The 20,958-nt window shown below is 42.0% G+C and overlaps 1 protein-coding gene across 2 annotated transcripts in view; it reads right to left on the minus strand.

The window, feature by feature from the left end:
- Positions 1–20,958, minus strand: part of Cmtr1 (cap methyltransferase 1) — a 47,807-nt gene that overhangs the window by 18,390 nt on the left and 8,459 nt on the right. The window contains exons 3-13 of one of the 2 annotated variants that reach the window (XM_047558488.1): positions 16,617–16,768; positions 14,831–14,989; positions 11,610–11,702; positions 10,118–10,189; positions 8,907–9,001; positions 8,719–8,791; positions 4,894–5,068; positions 4,061–4,179; positions 1,954–2,050; positions 1,467–1,599; positions 565–744 (exon numbers count right to left, since the gene is read on the minus strand). In XM_047558488.1, the coding sequence (XP_047414444.1) occupies positions 565–744; positions 1,467–1,599; positions 1,954–2,050; positions 4,061–4,179; positions 4,894–5,068; positions 8,719–8,791; positions 8,907–9,001; positions 10,118–10,189; positions 11,610–11,702; positions 14,831–14,989; positions 16,617–16,768 (1,348 nt within the window). Of the gene's footprint in view, positions 1–564; positions 745–1,466; positions 1,600–1,953; positions 2,051–4,060; positions 4,180–4,869; positions 5,069–8,718; positions 8,792–8,906; positions 9,002–10,117; positions 10,190–11,609; positions 11,703–14,830; positions 14,990–16,616; positions 16,769–20,958 lie in introns of both variants that reach the window. The other variant, XM_047558487.1, reaches the window with a different exon arrangement.

Raw genomic sequence — 20,958 nt, forward strand, 5'->3', positions numbered from 1 at the left:
CAAAATATATTTTTCCTAAGGACTGTCCACTCTGAGAACTGAGCCAACTATCACGATTTTAAATTATTATCACTGACAGGAAGGGGGAAGAATTAGAGATAATTAAAGAAGGCTTAAAAAAACACATTCAGACCATACATGTATGGAACTCATAAACTGGACCAAGTTTTGACACTTCCAAAGCACGCTGTATACTTGCTTTCCACCCAGTTCCTGCCAGGGAACTTCTCAATGCAACAACCATGATGGTCCTTTACAAATAAAAGGGAATTAAAGGGACATTACTCTTGCCTCTGAAGAGACAGACTGCTTCCTGCTGGGTTTCACTATCAGACTCAGTCTCCGGCAGGCAGGTATGTACCAGTCAGGTACCACCCATCACCTCTGGAACAAGACATGGGAAAAGGACAAGGATTCCCAAAGTAATCAAAGTCCTAAGGTGACCTGGAGCCAGCAGAGCAAACCCAGATGACAAGGAGATACCAATAACCAGTCATCAGTCCCTCATTCTCTGGTGATCCTTAAGACTCCAGTGATGCCAGCAAAAACACTCAGTTGGCTTACCTCTCATTAGACCGTATCATGTAGTCCGTAAATTCATGGTCTCCCTTGATCACCATCAAAGGGACCACAAGATTGACATCAGAATCAGTGTTCCGCAGCTGGTTGAGTTTGATATTCACCGAGAAGAGGTAATCCCGCACGTCATCTATGCCCACTTTCAGGCCTTTGCACACAACATACCTGGCAGAAGACACTCTGTCACTCCACAGAGCAAGTTTCCTCCCACATATTCCTTACCCCATAAACCCTTGCAGAATCACAAAGCTAAACAGTTTCCCTGTTCAACCTTAAGTCTATATCAAAGAACAACACAGACTCTGTGCAGAAATGTTCACCTCACATCCTTCCCTTTCGTGTAAGGCTATATTTCCATCTCTGGTGATGGATCCCAACTGCCTTGCAGCAGATAGGATGCATCGCCATCATCTCGGGAGTCTGTTAAATTACAGACCTAATGAATAGGACTCTCCAAGGACAGGGCCTAGAAATCTGTATTTTTTAACAAGTCACCTATTGTGACTGGCTGTGTTTGCTTTCCCTCATGTGTGGACACTGGGTCCCACCTGGGATTCAAGCGGTGCCTCTGGATGGCAGCCCTCTTGCCTCTTCTCAGCTCACATCCCTCTTCAAGTGTCCCTGTTATTGGTCACCCTCTCATGGACCAAGCCAAGAAGTTCCCACATTAGCATGGAGAATAAGACTTGTGGAGAAGGAGGTAGAGGCTAAACTGGCACAGTTCAGGACCTCTCAGCTCCAAGAACCCTGGCTCCCTGTGGTGCTAGTCATGTCTCTAAAGTCAAGGTTTTAACAAAACTTAAAGAGGTCCTGCCAGAGAGGTATACTAGCATTTGCTGCTCTGACTTCTAGCCAGTAAGTCTGGCTAACATACAGGAAGGCCTCACCGCTCTGAGTTGGCAGGACGGCTGGTAACGGGTTTGAAGAGACACACTCGTTCAAAGCAGCAGTAGAGCAGGTAAATGAGCCCCACACTGAATGGTGTGAAGAGGTCAAAGGTTTTGCAAATGAAGTGGCCTCCTGAAACACAAAGGACACACCAATGGCTGTGGGTGTGTCTATCTAAGGAGATAGGTGAGTAGTTGCAGGCAATCAAGATGACTAAGAAATGACTCAGATGACTAAGTACCTGGGACCATAAAAAGGCAGAGACAATTTATGAAAAATCAGCATTAGAGGGAACTTTGGGAATTCTATTGCCTTTTCTTCCCTAAATTCCTTATTTAACTACCTGATATAAAGTCACCTGATATAAAAGTCACCTGATATAAAGTCATTGTTTTTTTTTTGTTTTTCTTTTTGTAAACTTCCCAATCAAACCCTGTACATGCTTTAGTGGATGCTGGAGTGAGGAGACAGCTGAAGAAGTGTCACCTGTCCGAACAACAGACAGCGCCATGAGGAACTGACATAGCAGCAGTTGCTTGCTGAGGATCTCCTGCAGGTTCTCTTGCCCCTCCACTGAGAAGCCCTGAAACAAGAGCACAGGGATCAGGGTGGGAAGAGACGACAGGGACTGAGAACAACACCCTACCTCATCTTCATGGAGACTGTTTTCAGTGATCTCCACCATCTGACTGATAAAGATGCAGCTCAGCATTTAAGTTCTTTTGGCAAGGTCACAGAGTAGTGGGACCCAGGCCTGACAACTGAACCAGTATCACTTTCCTGCCCTATCATTCCCAAAGGACAGGACCAAGTCTGCTTTCCCAAGGAAATGGAAAATTTCTAAACCCACATGGGAATCCAGGGAAGAGTAAGGCAGAATGGAGGCAAAACACTAGCTAGTCATTGGTTAACCACAAAATGGGAAACAGAATGCGCTGGTGAGTCCTAATAAGACCCAGAGATACTCTGCTTGGGCTCACTAAGCTACTATGTTGAACACTGAACAGGCCCTGGTCTAGTAAAAGGATAAAGGTTAGCACAATTCTTACAGTCACAGTGATCTTTCTCTCTGTGTACTAACCAAGGACTTACTGATAATACCCGCCTAAGACCATGGAGCTTCTTCCCTCCAACTAGCACTCTCTGGCTAGGGAGCTTTCTCAAAGGTTATGTGTTGCTATTCCTAGAGCAGTTCCCTTTCTTGCGAGATTCCAGGAGCAGAGTCAAGACCCAAGCCCACACAGCCACACAGAAGTAAAGATGGCCAGAGGATGGGGAGAGAGGGAAAAGGGGAATTGTTTAATGGGTACAGAGTTTCAGTTTTGCAAAATGAAAATGTTCCGGATATCTGTTGCACAACAGTATGAACATACTTAATACTATTGAACTGTACACTTAAAAATGGTTAAGATGGCAAATTTTAGTTTAGTTGTATTTTACAATTAGAAAAAAATAACAAAGATGTTGGCCTCCATTAAGCTGGTCCCAGCTAGATGAGGTGTCCCTGGCTCAGACTGACAACAGTAACAGCTAAATGAATCAGAATCAAAAATGTTTATCTAGACTTATGGATGCTTCTTGAAATGCATTTCTATGGACTGGGGGTTGTAGCTCAGTGGTACAGTGCTTGCCTAGCAAGTGCAAGGCCCTGGTTTTGATCCCTAGCACCACCACCACCACCAAAAAAAAAAAAAAAAAAGGCATGCCTGTTTATAGGGACAATTAAAAAAAATCCAGTTACCACAGCACAATGGTTGCCTCACAAGCATTATCAGACCCCACATCTGCCACACCCGCCACAGCCCAGGTCCCATCTACCCACTGTTCCCTGCTGTGCACAATGCTTTGGAGAGCCATGCATCTTCAGATCCCTTACCGACACCCTGCATCCCTTCCTTCACCTCCCACCTCACCTCCGGCACAGCTACTACTCGGAGGCAAACCAAATCGCTGCACAGCCTCTTCTCAACTCTAGCCATGTGACCCTGAAGCAACTGCCACATTGTCTATCGTTCCAACAGAGTAAGCGATGGCTCACTCTAGAAAGAACTACCTGTGGAATTGGGTCACTGGGTGAGACCCCTCTGCCCCTCAAGCAGATATCCACAGACAAAGCCCCTGAATACTCACTTTAGCTCAGTCACTAACAGAGCCTCTGTGGATTCTTCTGAGTGGCTGCCTTTAGTTACATGGTTATCTATCAGCTTATGAGAGGCTCGGGAGTGGCCACATATAGACTGCCTCTACCAGAAGAAACACCAAGGTGACAAGTGATGGCAGCATGCTTCCCATTCCGTTGATTTTTTTTTCCTGGTACATGACTTACCAGGTCTCACAGCCAACCAAGTCTCTTTAACAAAGTGAGATAGGAAGTCCACCTTGCTCCAAGCAAAGGTGTCAACATTAGCCCTTACAAAATTATGGACAGTATGTACAAAAGAAATAAAAATGCACATCCCTATTATCTGAATAATGAGCTACCACCCTACCATCTCTGGTAGCAGCTTAAGGACCAAAACAAACAAAAACAATTGTCGAATATCTAAATTAACAAATCTCTAACAGATCACTCCATGGAAAGAAGGTCACCTACCCCATCAGCCATCAGAAAGTGAACACCCTTGCGATCTGTGTTATCCAGGACAAAATTCCGAAAAGCACTGATGTTCTCTGGGCGGGTGATATCTCCATCTCCATCAATCCCACCCTCTCCTGGCAGGACACAAGAGTCACAATGAGTTCATCTGCCCTGGAACATTCTACAAGCTGGGATATGAGCTCTCTGGACAGTGAACACAGGTACCAGGTTAAGTCTTGAGATCCAAGGCCTATCCTGCAAGGTTGTCTGACAATGAGGGACAAAGGGAAGAGTCAATCCCTGCTATAATAAACCAGAGATCAAAAGAAGCTGTCCAGTCAAGAGTCATCATATCAAACAGAGGTCCTTTCTCTTCAAGACCCCCAAGATGTAGTTAAAGCATTCATGCTTGAAACCAATATCAACTTTTCATAAAGGACTGCTGTGGTCTGCTGAGCTGAGCATTCCACACCTTGAACCCAGGCCCAGAGATAGGTGTGCAGTTTGTGTTTGCTAATAACTTTGTCAGTTTTCACTCTTAAGCAGTTTCATTATTTCCTGTCACCACAAGAAAACAGTGCTCCTGCAAGGAGGAATTAATATGGCTTTGGTGAGAGTTCACCTAGCAGAGTGTTTAACCTGTGTTTTACCAACTGGAGACAATTCGGAGGGCACCAAGACCCTCACTACAAGGACTGTGAACCCCAGGCTAAGCGATCTAGGAAAGAACACATTGTGTGCAGATAACAACTGCTCTGGTCTATAGCACCACAAGTAGGCTGCCCCTCATACCTCCTAGCACCCTCCCTGCTCAGTGTCCCTACCATAGTAGGGCTCGAAGAGCTCACTGGAGGCCGAGTAGAAGTCCTCCAGCTTGAAGTCGTTAGGGCCCTTCAGAGTCATCCCAAAGCCCTTTGCATGCCACTTCTTCCTCCACAGCACATACTCTGAGAAGCCGCCTGGGCCTGCGCAGACATCAGCAAAGTACAGAAGCTCAGCTTCCCGATCCTTCACCAGTGGCCTCTGCAAAGGGAAGTGAACAGGGAGAAAGGAAAAAAGATGGCTCACTGAGGAACAGAAAAAAGACCCAGGGGAATAAAATAAGCCTTTAGCCAGAGTTTCCTCCAGGGCCATACATCCAGGATGTGTATCCTCTGTGATTATCACCATCTGGAGTGACCCAGTCCACTCTCAAAATATCCCAATGCCTTTTACCATTCTAGCTCAACTTAATAAAAACATCTCTGTGCATATCTGAGAGGCATTTTTATTTCTCAGGGTCTTTTCCTCACCATATCCTGCCTTTCATGAGTCCTACTGAATAGAAATATTCTGCCAAGTTAGTGCAGAGTTCTTGTATTTCACCCGGTTGCCAGTTTTGTTAACACCTCATATACCCATGATACATATGTTGAAACAAAGAAACCCCCATTGGTACATTACTGTTAAAAATAAACTCGATCAGTTGGTAGAGTGCTTGCCTTGCAAGCACAAGGCCCTGGGTTCAATCCCCAGCACCGTAAAAAAAATAAATAAATAAACTCGAGGGCTGGGGATGTAGCTCAGTGGTAAAGCAACTGCCTCTCATGTGCAAGGCCCTAGGTCCCAGCGCAGCAAAGAAAAAGAAAAGTAAACTCCAAACTTTATTTGGATTTCACTAGAATCCTCTATCTGTTCCTGGATCTAATACAAGACACCACACCACACTTGTCTTCTGTCTTTCTCCACTTCTTTCTCCTGCCTTTGCCCAGAGCACTGCACTACAGGGAGCTGGCAAGGTAGACAGCTGGCTCAGCAAGAGCAGCTTCCAGCAGCCCAAGCACCCTCTACCTCACGACTGACTAAACCACAATCATCATTTAAATTTTTACTTGACTACATTTTTGGCCCTTCAAGTACCCTTCTCTCTTAACTTCAAACTGATGCTGAATCCATTACTCTCCTACACTGTGTGTTCATATTTCTCTTTTACACAAATGCCATGGAAGCTCTTATTGACCTTTGAGCCCTAGATAATGAATTCCACCCGCTCTCCACAAGAGAGGATGGACTATCTGCACTGGTGACAAGAGGGTGAGCTCCAGGAATGGGTGACCAAGAGGGCTATGGTTGGTTTAGGGAGGGGTCTGAGGACCTCAGCCTTCCTCCCACAGACTGGGCATGGCCAAGCACTTGTCCAGAGTTCTGCGACTGCCAGATAAAGATCAGACAGCCTTAGGGAAAAGCCGTAAGAAAGAGATATACTAATGTTCAGTCGCTTCTAGATGACAAGGGCCTTGCCTCTGATGATAGCTATCTAGCTTTATCCAAACAGTGGAAAAGTCTCTGGAGAAATGACTTTGGCTAAAAATAAACTTCGTCACAAGTGACAAGCCCACCCTGGGCATGCTGGGACATATCAGTTCTTTCCCTTATTCCTCCCTACTCCTCCCAGTGTTCTTTGTTCCTGAGCCATTAATTATTCATATTTTTGGATTATATTCATTTGCACACACAAAAAAAGACTTAATGGCATTTACAGAGAACATCCCGTAGCACCTTCCAGACGGCACAGTGGTGATGAGGCAGAGGTCACAAGTTTAAGCCCTGCCCATACTGCAAAGGTGGAAAACAATGCTCTTCACCATCAGCTGTGCCTCAGCCCAGGCTCCAGCCTCTCTGGGTGAACCACTGGGCCAAAGACAGGGGGCAGGAAGGGCAATGACTCAATAAGAGCATCTCAACTCTTACAAGGTGTCCTAAACATGATCTCACTCTATGATTTCAAAACAAGTGGCCCTTGCAACCACAGCAGGGAATCTGTGCATAGAAAGGACAGCTAGGGGTCTCAGCTCTACTTATTGGCTATGCAGTCAGAGCAAGCATACAAATTAAACCACTAAACTCAAGCTTCCTCAACTGCAAATCAAGATTAATGTAGGCATTTCTAAGGCTGCTGTAGGTTAAATAAATCATTGGCAAAGACTTTCTCAAATTGTAGTCAACAAAAGATGACACTATACTCAACTAGATCAACTTCTTTGGAGTCAAGTCTTGTCCTTTTCTCTTTCCTATGCCAAGTGCAGTGTTCTAATTTCCTCTAAGACATGACTGAAACATTTTTGTTTTCTGTCACATTTCAGAGACAATTGTTTTCTACCCTCAACATCTTCATCACAAGAATCCCTCACATAATAGTTTATAACATGCTTCCATGTACTCCAAGGGTCTAAATTTCCCTCTTTCCCTTGTTTCTTCCAATTCTTATTTATAATTCTATTTCTCCTCTAGTCCCCTTTCTCCTTTTACCATAATCTGTAGCACCAGAGACTTATTTAAAAACCCCAGTCCTTCCCCTACCTCCCACCCTCTCCATACTCCCTAAGTATCAAGTTCTCTGATTCTTAGTCTGTAACTGCCTGATCCAAGAGCCACAAAGCAAGCCCCTAGCAAGCCTGGGTGTGTGCTGGGCTTCATGCCACTCCCACCTCTGCTGGGGACTGCTCTGGTATCTCTGGCTGCTTGAAAAACAACCAAGCCTGTTGGGCTTGGCTGTCACTCTGGTCCTTAGGGAAAAACAGAGATGAAAAGAGAGAAGAAAACACTAGGGGCTCAGGAAAAATCACTTTTTATATTGGAGTGTAGAGAACATCTCTGAAAGGGCAATTCTCCATGGCCGCTAACAATCAATTCAGGTCAAGAAGCTGCCTGAAGCGTTACAAACACGGCTGTCTCTTCCCATATAACCACCATCTCCACCCTGAACCTGAATGGTACAATCCTGGTGCCTACTTCATTTTCATGACAGCAAAAGACAATAACCAGATACCAGCTGCTGGAGGCGTTTCCATTCAAAAGCCCAAAATGATGCTGTGACTTCCCATCAGCTTAACAGAGCTCCTCTGCCAGGCAGGGGTTTAAAGGAAATCATTGGTAGCTCAGAAAACTAAATCAACATTATATCAACCTAATTTTCTCAAGATGCTAATTCCAAGAGCCCATTTGTGCTGCCTGCCAGTCCTGGAAAATGGCGGGGGAAGCCCTGGGACAGAAAAATGAGTAAAGGCTAGAGGGGTCTACATGCCAGCTCTGACAGCATGAAGGAAGTTGTTAGGCAGGTGGAGCTGAGACATTAAGGAACTTGAAATAAGTTTATTTAGCCCCTGGGTAATAAGGGGATCTAGTAGAATGAGGCTAAGTGAAGCAGAAACAGGTTTGGGGGCAGCTGGCTCCTAGCCCTGTCACTGTCAAAGAAAACTAACTTTCTAGGACCAGGAAAAAATGTTTTGAAACCCTGAAGGGAATTCTAGACTAAGATTTCCTTTTTTGTTTTCTCTATCATTATAGAGTGGCAACATTCAGAGAAATGAGATGTAGCAGAGGAGAAAATCATTTTGTTCAACCACTTCTTAAGAAGGGCCAAAGCCTCATAATTATGATCCCACACAAAGCTTGTTCAGAGAGGCAGAAAGTGGCCCTGCTGAAATTACAGATCTTGGTGCGGGAACAGATTTTAAGAGCCTTCTGGTTTATTGGGGCACTCCTGGGACCACAGAAGCACTAAGGGACTCTATCTGGGGAGTTCAAAGCAAAACACGTCTGTATGACACAGCAGGAATACTCTCCTAACATTGAACGAATGGTAATTTTTGAGTCACTGAAGCTTAAGTCCAATCAATACTATGAATTCTCACCCCATAAGAGTCCCGGGGATTTGTAAACATGCGATCAAACACGAAATCCATGTTAGCCATCTTCATCGCTGCCCTGTAACAAAAGCAAGATAGAAAAGTGCAACTCAGTTCCAGATGTATGGAGAACTGAGGCTCAAATGAAAGGTGGAACAGGACCTGTCACGGGAGGGGGGGAAAGGTCAGCAAACCTGTTAAGGAAGAAAACTCCTCGGATCATCTCGTAGGGATTGGCCCGGGTCCGAGCTCGCCGCATCTCTTCCCCATCCAGGACATCAAACACACTCTGCCCAAAGACAATCAAAACCTCCAGTAAGTGTCATCTTGGCCCCTCCAGGATAGAACAGTGGTGGTGCCTAACTCACAGCCCTCCCAGGAGCTAGGCTGCTGCTGTATCTTAGCTCTGAAATGACCAACTGTGTGGCCCTAAACAAGTTGCTCAATTTCTCTTACCCTCAACTACCTCACCTGTAAATGGCAAAAAAACAAAATGAAGCCGGCACCTGACACGTGCTGAGTGGTTAAAAAGCAGTATGTGTGGCTACACACAAAGCCACCTCTTGGCACTGCTGATCTGCACAGCAAATTGCTTCCCCACACCAGCAGCAACCTTTCAGGGAACCGAAGTTCTGATATTCAGGCTCACCTGACGGGTGCTCATTTAGGAGGGAAACAAATCAAGAGCAGCGTTTTGTGAGGGCACCTGCCCCACAGCAGAGATCCCTTTGCGCTGCTAGCTCCCCTCTGTGATCTCCTTTCTGGAAACAGACATCCTTACTTCATTTGCAGCCCAGTCACCTTACGAATATAGTTCCACCTCTAGGCATAAGCTGTGTGGCCTTTGTCCTTCTCCAACCCATTTCCTCCTCAGTTTCCCTGCCTCATTCTGCCTGAGGGACATGCTTCCTGGTTCCCAATCCCAAAAAGCATTTACCTGGGTGCCTCACACCCACTGTTTCATTTAGCTCTCATAAACACCCAGAGAAGTATTTTCTACCCAGTATATGGATGAGGACATCAGAAAGACACTGAGGCAAATGGCCCAATATTACAGAGCAAAAAAGTTATACAATTAGGATTTGAATACAGGCTTATCTGACGCTAAAAAATGATCTGAAACCTTTTGCTATACCAGGCCTCCTTGGGATTACAATAAACTGATCAGCTAAAGTCAAGTGACTTCTTTCCCAGCTCCTAACCACAGGGACAGCACAATATTCCAAGGCAAGATAGTCACTAGGAAAAAAAGACACTTTGGAGATATGTACCAAGCTACACATCTGATCTCCAGGAAAAACTTTAACTTCAGTCCCCCAACAACCAACTAAAAAGAAAACTGGAAAAGTCCAGCCAATAACCTCACAGAAGGCTTTCACGTTTGGCTCTAGACATAAGGTCTTACCTTACACTGCAACACACTGTGAAGCAGCTCTTCCCCACAAAACTCGGTTTCATCTTCAATAATCATTTTTCTCTATAGGGAGAAGAAACAATAAATAATGACCAAGTGTGGGGAAGGGATGGGTGAATGGAGAAATTAGGGTTCCAAGTAAGCAGAGCAAGAAGGGGTTTGAGTTCCAGCCAAGAAACATCAATCCCAGAGGGTGGGAAAGACACAATCCTAAATCCCTCTGGCTATACTCCAGATGGCTGTGAGATGAAGCAGTCCCCTGGGAGCACTGAGTGGAGCACCATATGGATACAAGATTCACGAATGCTGAGGCTGGGAAAGCAAACAGGAAGGAGACAGGCAAGCTGCCTGCTCCTCGAGTGCAGAGGTAGAAGGATGGGGAGGGCCCCAAGTGATATAAGCCCGTCCTTCAACCAGGCAGCCTCTCACCCTCAGGTGAGTACAACTGCTTGATCCCAGGCCCCTCGCCCAGTAGCATTAGAGAAAATAAAGGCTCAGAGCTACAGGTAGAGTTCAGGGGTAGAGTGCTTACTAGCACATGCGAGGTCCTTGGTTTGATCCCAGCAACACAAAATCATTTTTAAAAAAATCATTAAAGACTCCAAAGAGTTTTGTTTATGTGAGTTAGATAGATATTAATGTTTATTAACAGAAATTAAAACAAAAATTTTTGATGCTTAATTCAATGTAAAAGAACAGTACATTAACATAAATTATTTTTATGAAAAATAAACAGATTTCAAAAATAATTTAGCAAGGAGGATAGTTCTATTTTTCAGTTTTGTAAATCTCTTCAACATCTGGCTTAATAGAAGAAAGTTAAGTTCTCTTCCCTGATTTTGCCTTTCAATCATTTATTTTCCAATAGATTGTAATATCACATGTCATAGTTTCTATAAATCTCCACTGGTCACCTGTGGATCTATGAAAGTAAAAGGGCAAATAACTTTTCAATATGATTATGAAGATAATTTTGACCTCATGGACCCCCTGAAAGGGTCTTAGAGATCCCCAGGAGCCTGTCTACACTTAGAGAACTGCTCTCTAGATCACACTGATTTGGTAGCCACCTTTATTCTTAAGATTTTCTACAACAGGATTAAACAAATTCCTTCTGTATCAATTCCCTGATTACTATCTGAGGACAGGGACAGTATCTATTCATTTACCTGGAACAGTCCCCAGCAGTGACCTGAATATACAAATACACAATAAACCACTCCAAAAGGCATCCATAAGGAAGGGATAGAGGTTACACATTTTGTCTGCCTGTTAAGTTCAATGAGGAGGAAAAAAAAAAAAAAACCTGTCTGCCACATCTCCTAGGCACAGGTTTATAAAGCCCTTTATACACCTTAACAGTTTCATTCCTGCCATAATGGTCACATTTTTCTTAAACTATGGGTATACATATAACAGGACTCAAGAAGGAGAAAAGTTAGGAGAGGCCAAGAAATTCAGGTACATTTTCCTGACATCTTACCTTTCCCACAACCATCCAATCACTCATTTCTTGAGTGTCAGGAATTTCAGTGGTGCATTCTGGAAACCATGACACCTGCTCACAGGCACTAGGCTATGAACAAAAGAGAGACAAATAAGTCAGGTAAGACAGACCTTGGGGCTCCACCCCAACTCTCTAGGGCTTCCCCAAAACAATCCAGAGGAACTCAGACTGATAAGGATCCAAGTTGCTGAAGTCAAATGCAGTGGTCAGACACGAGAAGTAAAAGCCAAAATTCTGAAGTTCAACTTCTGAAGTTCAACTTCTGATTCTGTTTTGCATCTTTAGAACCTTCCCAAATCTTCAAGGTTTCTTTCATTTGTTCCAATGTTTTTTTTTTTTCCCCCATGTCAGCCTTAAGTCCAAACCTTCTTCTTTAATGCATTTTCATCACTATTAAAGCTGAAATTTCAGTTCCCCTTTGGCTCACTGCTGTGCTTAAATTGAATCAGCAAGAATTCCACCAGCATAGAATCTGGGATTCTTTTTGTTTTGTTTTGTTTTTTGTTTGTTTGTTTGTTTGTTTGTTGTATTTTTTTGTTTTTCTTTTTTTTATTGTAAACAAATGGGATACATGTTGTTTCTCTGTTTTGTTCCAATGTTATTTGACGAATACCTACTATGTCCTAAGTCTTCAGAATACAGAGTTAAATAAGACAGGACCTTGACCAAAGGGGTTTAAAATCAGAGTGGTGAGGGCACAGAGAAGTTAATAAGTGTTTGTCACATGTGAGATATATAGATATAGACATATTTTTTGTACTGAGGATTGAATCCAGGGACATTTAACCACTGAACCATATCCACAGTCCATTTTTTTATTTTGAGACAAGGTCTCACTAAGTTTCTGAGGCTGATCTCAAACTTGCAATCCTCCTGCCTCAGCCTCCCAAGTTGCTGGAATTATAGACATGTGCCACTACACCCAGCATTTTTTATATTTTTATATATACATATTTATGAAAAGTTAATTTCATCAAGAAGACTTAGTGGCATGCAACTCACCTTCTGATGTTTTCACAGTGTTATTCACAAAATAACCCAGAAACTGGTTATTTAACCCAGAAATTGGTTATTTATTCCTCCCCCAATGATTCCAATATAGTGGAAAATGGTATCTCTAAGGGCTGCTTCCTCTTAATTTTCAATTACTTTCCCTAACAGGCAAAAACAGTGGTTCTCACTCCAACTGTACATTAGAATCTCCTGCAGGGATTTTCAATAAAATTTCTGATGCCCAGGTCCTACCTCCACAGTACATGATTCTGCTGGTCTGAGATGGAGACTGGACATATGTTTTAAAAAGTCCCCAGATGATTCTACCGTACATCCAGGACTAAGTACCACTGGGCTAGAGAAACATGAATTATAAAACCTAACCAGGTGGCTAACCTGCATGGCAGCTTCACAGATTGCCTCCCAAGCAGGTGTGGAGAAGAGATTCACCATTGCAAATTGAAGCAATGTGATTAAAGGTAATATTACATGCTCTGAAAGCCATAAAATGGTATCATAATGCAAGGTCTTGAGGGCGAGCAAACCGTCATCAACAGAAAAAGTTGAAAAAAAATTTACTGAAATCTTTTGTCCATGAATCTGGCAATGTAACATGTTTTTTTCCTCCTGGTCAAAATCTATCACCTTTAGGCATAAATTTAAATTATCAACTTTAGGGGGAAAAAAGTTCATATATGCTTTGGATGTTCCTTTATCAAGCAAATGCAAACTCGGCCTCTCCATGAAAGTCTATACATTAAGGTTACCTGCAAAGTGGACTTTGTCCAATGGCTCAAACCTTGAATCTATACTCCTAAACTTTAGTAGTCACTAACCATTCTCCTTACAGTGACCCCAGGATGGGATATTTCCTCATGACCCCCAGACTCATCTGTCTTAAAGAAGTGGCTACCAATTGATAGTTGAGCCAAACTCTGACTTACTTATCAGGCATACTTTCTAAGAGAAAAACTGAATAATGGCAAATGATAACTGGGACAGTCTCACCCCAAAAAGGAATTTCGATAGCCTACCTCCATTAAAAACAGATCTCACAGGCAAATTTCAGATTTCTAGTTTGACAAAGTTCATTTAAATTCTGTGCCACTGAAAGGATCAAAACTGTATACTTATTTATACACAAATAAGGATGTGTAAAGCAGTAGGTATTTCTCAGGAAAAGCCTCTATCTAGTAACCTATCACAGTCTTTACCCTATTCAAGGAGGCAGTGGTGATTCAATGGTAGAATTCTCGCCTCCCACAAGTCTTTACCCTACTTTGCACTGTCTCCTCTGCTGTTCTGCTGTACACTTTATAATGACAAGGCAACACAGCAAGAGCACCCCAGAACCTGGCTTGTCAGAATCTCACTCTGAAGCCTTATTAGACTTTTATTATGAGCACGTTCACAGACATTCTTTCTTGAAGGCAAAAATTGGAGACAAAAATCTGGGAGACAAATAATATAGCAGTTTTCCAGCTAGTTAAGAGCCATATCTGAAGCTCAACTACACCAACTATGTAGAAGACTAGACATTTGTATTCTATTTTCTCTAATCTCACCATTGTTTTTAGGTGCTTTTGTTATTCTTACTTCAAATCCTTTGTGGAATAAAATAGGAAATAAATAAATGAAAAAAAATCTCAACATTACCTGTGCAATAATAAGAGTTTCTTTTTGTCTTACAACAAACTGGTACTCAAGGCAACAGATTAAGTTCACAGTAGAAAAGCGATACGGCATCAACAAACACCTGTTTAACTTGTGGAAGACAGAAGGACCTTAGGGGGCACCTAATCCAATCACTCACACAATGGACAGTGGGTGGGAAGGGAAGGGAAGGGAATGCCACTTGAATCCCTTCAACAGAGGGTGTCCACAACCTTTCTTATTACACTAGTGGCAAGCTGTACCTATTTACTAAAAAGTTTTCTTATGAAGCCAAACTCTGCCTTCCAGCATCTTTTACCTACTGATCTTAGACAATCCTAGAAAGCAACAGGACACAAATCAACATCCTATCAGATCTCCCCCAGTTTTCTATTTTCCACTCTGGACATCCCCAGTACCTCCCATGTAAGAAACTAAACCCCACTAACCACCCTATCGATTTCTGCCACCATAGATTTCTGTTTGTTAATAAGGTTTCACAAAGCCACACATCCAAAACCATAAGGGTTTCCTCCTCTCTCACTAGTTACCTCTGGTTCATCTCTCCAGTCCACATTCAGCTCCTGATCAAAACCCCTCAGGGTCAGACCCAAGCCTCTTCGGCCTTTCTGATTAGAAGCCTCAACAATGTCCTTCCGACCTTGGCTGTATTTACCCAATCCTTCACCTTCCTTGAAGCCCATTTTGGCCTGAAAAAGAAAGGTGATAGAGCACAATTAATTCAATCCAACAAACATTTATTTAGCCCCTATAATATGCCAGACACTGTGTTAAGCCCTGAGAAATATAGATGATTAAGGCCTAAAGTCTATCTTCTAGCCTAATGAAGAAAAGAAGCATAAATAAATAACTGCAGTAACTGTGGACCCAGTGACCGTCTATTCTGAAGGTAAAAGTCTACAGCAACTAGAAGTTGAATAAATGAGGAGAGACCATATAGCTATAATTAAAAGCACTAAGAGTACATAATGAATCTCACTGAACATTTGCACGACTTACCCTTCCAGCTCATTTGTCTGATTAAGTGAAAAGTAGATCCAGAGTAGAGTTGATAAAGAGAACATAATTTTAAATGGGACAGCTTTGAGTAGTAACTTCTACCTTATCCATAATCAGTCAAATAGCCTTACTCTGCAAGAATAATGAGGTCTTGTAGGAACCCATTTAATCAAGAGTTTAAACTCACTTCAGGTAAGCTTCAGATAAAATTCAGGTATGGAAGGTCCTGGGACAAAAATGCTTTTTCAAATGTCACAACCATCTAAAAGTTTACCCTATACTCTAGAATTACTGGGTCCAGGAGCATATCCCAAAGAGAAAAGACCCAAATCCCAAATCCCATAGGCTCTTACCTGATAAAAGAATTCCAATCCTGAGAAATTCTAATTCTCCCTGAACGTCTATATTCCTGTTGAAAGCACTTACTCAAGAGCTGGATGGAATCCCTACAGTAGACACAAATCCTCCCACATCTGCCCCTCAAAGAGCTGACTGTTATAAGCCTCCCATCTTCCCCCGCAAAGCTGAAGGCCCCCAAACAAATACCCTGATCTACGATTTCAGCAGGGGCATTTCTCATTCTTAAATGAATCCAACAAGAAATGCAGAAGTTAGCTATGATATTCCTGAAGTTAGACAGATGAGAAACTTGGACTTCCATCACCTTTGCACATATACTAAATTTTGGTGAGGAAAGTTAAGCACTCTCCCTATTCACCTTCCTTCTTGAGACATATTGGTAGGTATGAAATTGGGAACAGGTATGGGGCTTTCTTTGGAAAAAGAATACCATACTACTCCCACTTATTTAGGCACCTAGGAGTGAAAAGGAGTTCACTCATTTCTTCTGAGATTACTCGCTAGAACAAAAATTCCCAGCATGAAGTCGTCTTATTCACTGATACACACCCATTTTTAGGCAAGTATATGCACACATGCTTATAATAAGAATTCATGGGGGCTGGGACTATAGCTCAGTTGGTAAAGTGCTTGCCTCGCAAGCACAAAGCCCTGGGTTCAATCCCCAGCACCACCAAAAAAAAAAAAAAAAGAATTCATTAGAAAAGATACCAAAAGGTGAACCAGTTCTGGACAGAACAGGAGGAAACAGGTCTATGTAGTCACTTTCCATAGATTAGTCCAATGTGATAGATACTTCTATAGAAAAGGGGCCACACTCGTTCTACTAAATTTCAGCAGCTAGAAAGCAGAGAAAAAAATCCATGCCCTACCTTTTCTTTTTCTCATATAATACAAACTGCCCTTCTCTTGCTCTGTGGGGGCAGCTTTAGAAATCCAACCTAAGTAGTGACATACCATAAGCTTCTGGGAGACGCTATTATACATGGAGTAACGAGAAGATGTTCCCTCCACAAGAGAGTCTGCTTTGAATGCATCATCAAAACAGTCAGAGCTGCGTGTCTTCCCCTCTGTCTCACTGTCAGACTCACTCAGGCTTGTAGAAGATGCTGGAAAAGAAAAAGAAAACCGATGAGCTGAATTTATGGCACAAAATAGCTTCGAGATGGTCAGATTTCATTTATTCAAGAAGTGTTCCATATATGCACTGCATACAGGAAGTTCATTTAAAGACTCAGGGTTGAATCTATCTTCTACCTCTCACTAGCTCGTAATCCCGGGCAAGTCACTTAAAGTTGCTAATGGTACTTGACACAATGGGTGCTCAAAAATAATAGTTTTCAGCTGGACGCAGTGGCACACGCCTGTAATCCTAGCTGCTTAGGAGGCTGAGACAGGAGGACTGCGAGTTCAAAGCTAGCCTCAGCAATGGTGAGGTGCTAAGCAACTCAGTGAGACTCTGTCTCTAAATAAAATACAAAATAGGGCTGGGGCTGGGGCTCAGTGCTAAAGTGCCTCTGAGTTCAATCCCCAGTACCAAAAAAAAAAAAAAAAAAAAAAGAAATAGTTTTCCTTCCCCAACCTTTCAATTTCCCCCACTACAAAACTGGGATGGTAATATCTAACTCACAGGTTGTTTAAAGATTAAATGAAATAACATGTGAAAGTATACTGTCAAATACAAAGTGTACTGACTGCAGATACATTATTTCTATTGCTATTGTTTATTTAAACATCAATTTCTGGAGACTGATGCCTGGTTCCATTTTCAACAATTCCATCAGCAGACTAACAGGTTTCTAATTGTTTAATCTTCTAGCTAGTTCTCCTTGCTTACAAAGTCCTTTAAACTTACTGGCAAGAGAGAGGGTCCATGGGGCTGGGGAGATAGCTCAGTTGGCAGAGTGCTTGCTTTGTAAGCACAAGGCCCTGGGTTCGATCCCCAGCACCCAAAAAAAAAAAAGAGAGAGAGGGTCCAGAGTCTAGGGTTGTACCTCAGTGGTAGAGTGCTTGCCTAACATGTGTGAGGCACTGAGTTCAATCTTCAGCACCACATAAAATAAGTAAATAAAATGATGGTACTGTATCCATCTACAACTAAAAAAAATATATTTGAAAAAAGAGAGAGAACATGTGAATACTGAGCACGGTGGCACACGTCTATAATCCCAGCAGCTCAGGAGGTTGTGGTAGGAGGATCTCAAGTTCAAAGTCAGCCCCAGCAAACAACTCAGTGAAGGACTGTCTCTAAATAAAATACAAAATAGGGTTAGGGATATGGTTTAGTGGTTGAATGCCCCTTGAGTTCAATCCCCAGTACCACCCCAACAAAAGAGAAAGAGAAAGAGACAGAGAGGAGGGTACACAATGCAGCTCTAGAGAAAAGCAGGCTCACAGGGAGAAGTCAGGCAAGAATAAGAACAGAGGAGGAGGAGATGAAAGAAGGAAGGTAAAAGAGAAAAGAAAGAAAAACAGGGGAAGGGGCAGAAGCTCTGATGGAATCACCAACTTAGGTGAAGAGGAGCAGAGACACAGCTCTAGGAGGAAGCTAGCAGCTTGGAAGAGCTAAACCATCAACTTCACTATCAATGATTTTGTTAAAGAACATCAAGTAAGAGCACCTCTGCAGCTGCAAAAGTGCTGGGCTCCCTATACCACAGTCAAAGTGGACAATAATTGTAACTATCTCTTTCCCTCCCTTATGCAGAACTATGCATCTAGTAACCCAATGTAATTTTATTCAGGGAGTCTCTCAAATCCACCTAAATTTGGAAACATATTGTATCTCAAAAGTTTGGTCAAGGTTGGGTGTGTTGGCACAAGCCTATAAACCCAGCAGCTAAGGCTGAGGCAGAAGGATTGCAAGTTTAAAGCCAGTCTCAGCCACTTGGCAAAGTCCTAAGAAATTCAATGAGACCCTGTCTCTAAATAAAATACAAAAAAGGGCTGGGGATGTGCCCAGAGATCAAGTGCCCCTGGTTCAATCCCCAGTACGGAAAAAAAAAAAAAAAAAAAGTAACTGTGGTTATTTAAAGATAAAATGAAAAAAAAAAAATTATTTCAATTTATGTGAATTGTTCTTTCAAATGTTTTTATTAGTTGTTAGGATATAAAGACTTGTTACTAGTCAAGTACAGTGCCACATGCCTGGAACTGTAGCAACTAGAAAGGTGGAAGCAGGAAGATCACAAATTTGAGACCACCTTCGGCAACTTAGTGAGGCCTTAAGCAACCTAAAAAGACCCTGTCCCAAAATAAAAAATAAGGGGATGTAGTTCAGTGGTAGCATTCCCATGGGTTCAGTCCCCAGTACCAAAATATTAAAATAAAATAAAAGCTTGTTATTTAGATTTCCATAAATACTTAATAACCTGAACTATTAGGTATTTATTTTGACCTAAGGACATGGTAAACAAAAGTAAGAGCAACACTAAGAGTGCCAAGAAACAAGAAAGCCTGCTGATGCAATGAAAACAGATCACCAAGACACACTGCTATTAAAATAACAAGAGCCAAGCCACATTCATGAGCATGGCATCCTGACTTTTGTGTAATAAAGAGGGAAAACACAACTATATATTTATATTTCTTGTAATTGCATTATAATTGAGCTCTGAAAGGAAAGAGATACGAGACCAATAAATATAATAAATATACCAATAAATATACCCAAAGGACTTAAAACCAGCATACTACAGTGATGCAGCCACATCAATGTTCATAGCAGCTCAGTTCACAATAGCTAGACTGTGGAACTAACCCAGATGCCCTTCAACTGACGAATGAATAAAGAAACTGTGGTATATACACACGATGGAATATTACTTAGCCAAAAAGAAGAATAAAATTATGGCATTTGCTAGTAAATGGATGAAGATGGAAAATATCATGCTAAGTGAAATGGGCCAAGCCCAAAAAAACCAAAGGCCAAATGTTTTCTCTGGTTAAGTGCATGACAATATATAATGAGGGGGGATTGTGAGGGGAAGAGAAGAATGAAGGAACTTTGAATGGTGTAAAGGAAAAAGGGGTGGGAGGGGGTAGGGGACAGAAAGATAGTAGAATGAAACAGATAGTATTGCCCTATGTATATGTATGATTACATGAATGCTGTGAATCTACCTTGGGTACAACCATAGAAATGAAAAGTTGTACCCCATTTGTGTACAATGAATCAAACTGCAGTCTGTAAAAATAAAAAAGATTTTAATTTAAAAATAGTGTGATTATGCACACACACAGGGGTTAGGGCACAGAGACAGAATTAAAAAAATAACGATTACTTAGAATAAATGAAAGCAAAAGAAAAGAAACTTGATTTTACAATCATATCACCAAGAGTTTACACTATCTTTTTATATTTTTGAATTATGAACCATGTGAATATTTTACCTATCTAAATTTAAAATGAATATGAAAAAACTGAGCAATGTAGTACAATTCCTTTGAGGGAGAAGGGAAGTCGTTGAGAAAGCTTGGCTACCTGGGGAGGTGCTGAGGGAAGGTGCTGAGGGCAGCCATGTAAAACAATTTTTTTTTTTTTTTTTTTTTTTGGTAATTGGTTAAAACAATTCTTTATAGAACTGAAATGGTAAGTATTCAGTCTTCCTAACTTGAAGATTACTTCATAATTCTAAAGCCTACCTGTACTGATTCCATTTATTTCCCTGCCAGAACACAAACTTGCCGAGGGGTGACATTGGAGAAGAACACCTTCCACTATGCCCCAGGAGCACTGGTACTCACACCGTCATCGAAGCACTCAACATGTTGCCTTTGAGACAGTTACCATTTGCCACATGCCACCCCCACTGGACAGGGGCACTCCTAGACAGCAGGAACTTTGTCAAAATCAACTTTATATCCCCAACACCTGGACTGAGGATTTCCATTTGATAGAAGTTAATTAAATGTTTCTAGCGTACTGAATTTAAAGATGTATCAGTCAGGTGTCACCCTTCCTGAGGACCTACAGAGTGTGTGACTCCTTATGATATTTCATTGTACAAGTAATGCAAATGTTCAGGCTTCGAAAATTTAAGAATGAGGATGGAATATCTATATCCTCACAGAGAACTGGGCTTGCCTTAAGCTATGATTTACGTCCCAGGAGGTTGAAATATATGTCAGAGTTCAGAATACTGATACTGTTTAATACATCAGACAACTACTTTGGTTCAAGATTTGTTCTATAAAATGTCCATGCTACATAAAATAGAGTACTGTGCAAAAGTAACAACTCTCAGACAACCTAAAACACCTAATAGCTAGATAAATATGCATTTTTTTAAAAGAACAT

The sequence above is a fragment of the Sciurus carolinensis genome, chromosome 7, assembly GCF_902686445.1.
Source record: "Sciurus carolinensis chromosome 7, mSciCar1.2, whole genome shotgun sequence".
In the NCBI taxonomy this organism is placed as follows: Eukaryota; Metazoa; Chordata; class Mammalia; order Rodentia; family Sciuridae; genus Sciurus; species Sciurus carolinensis.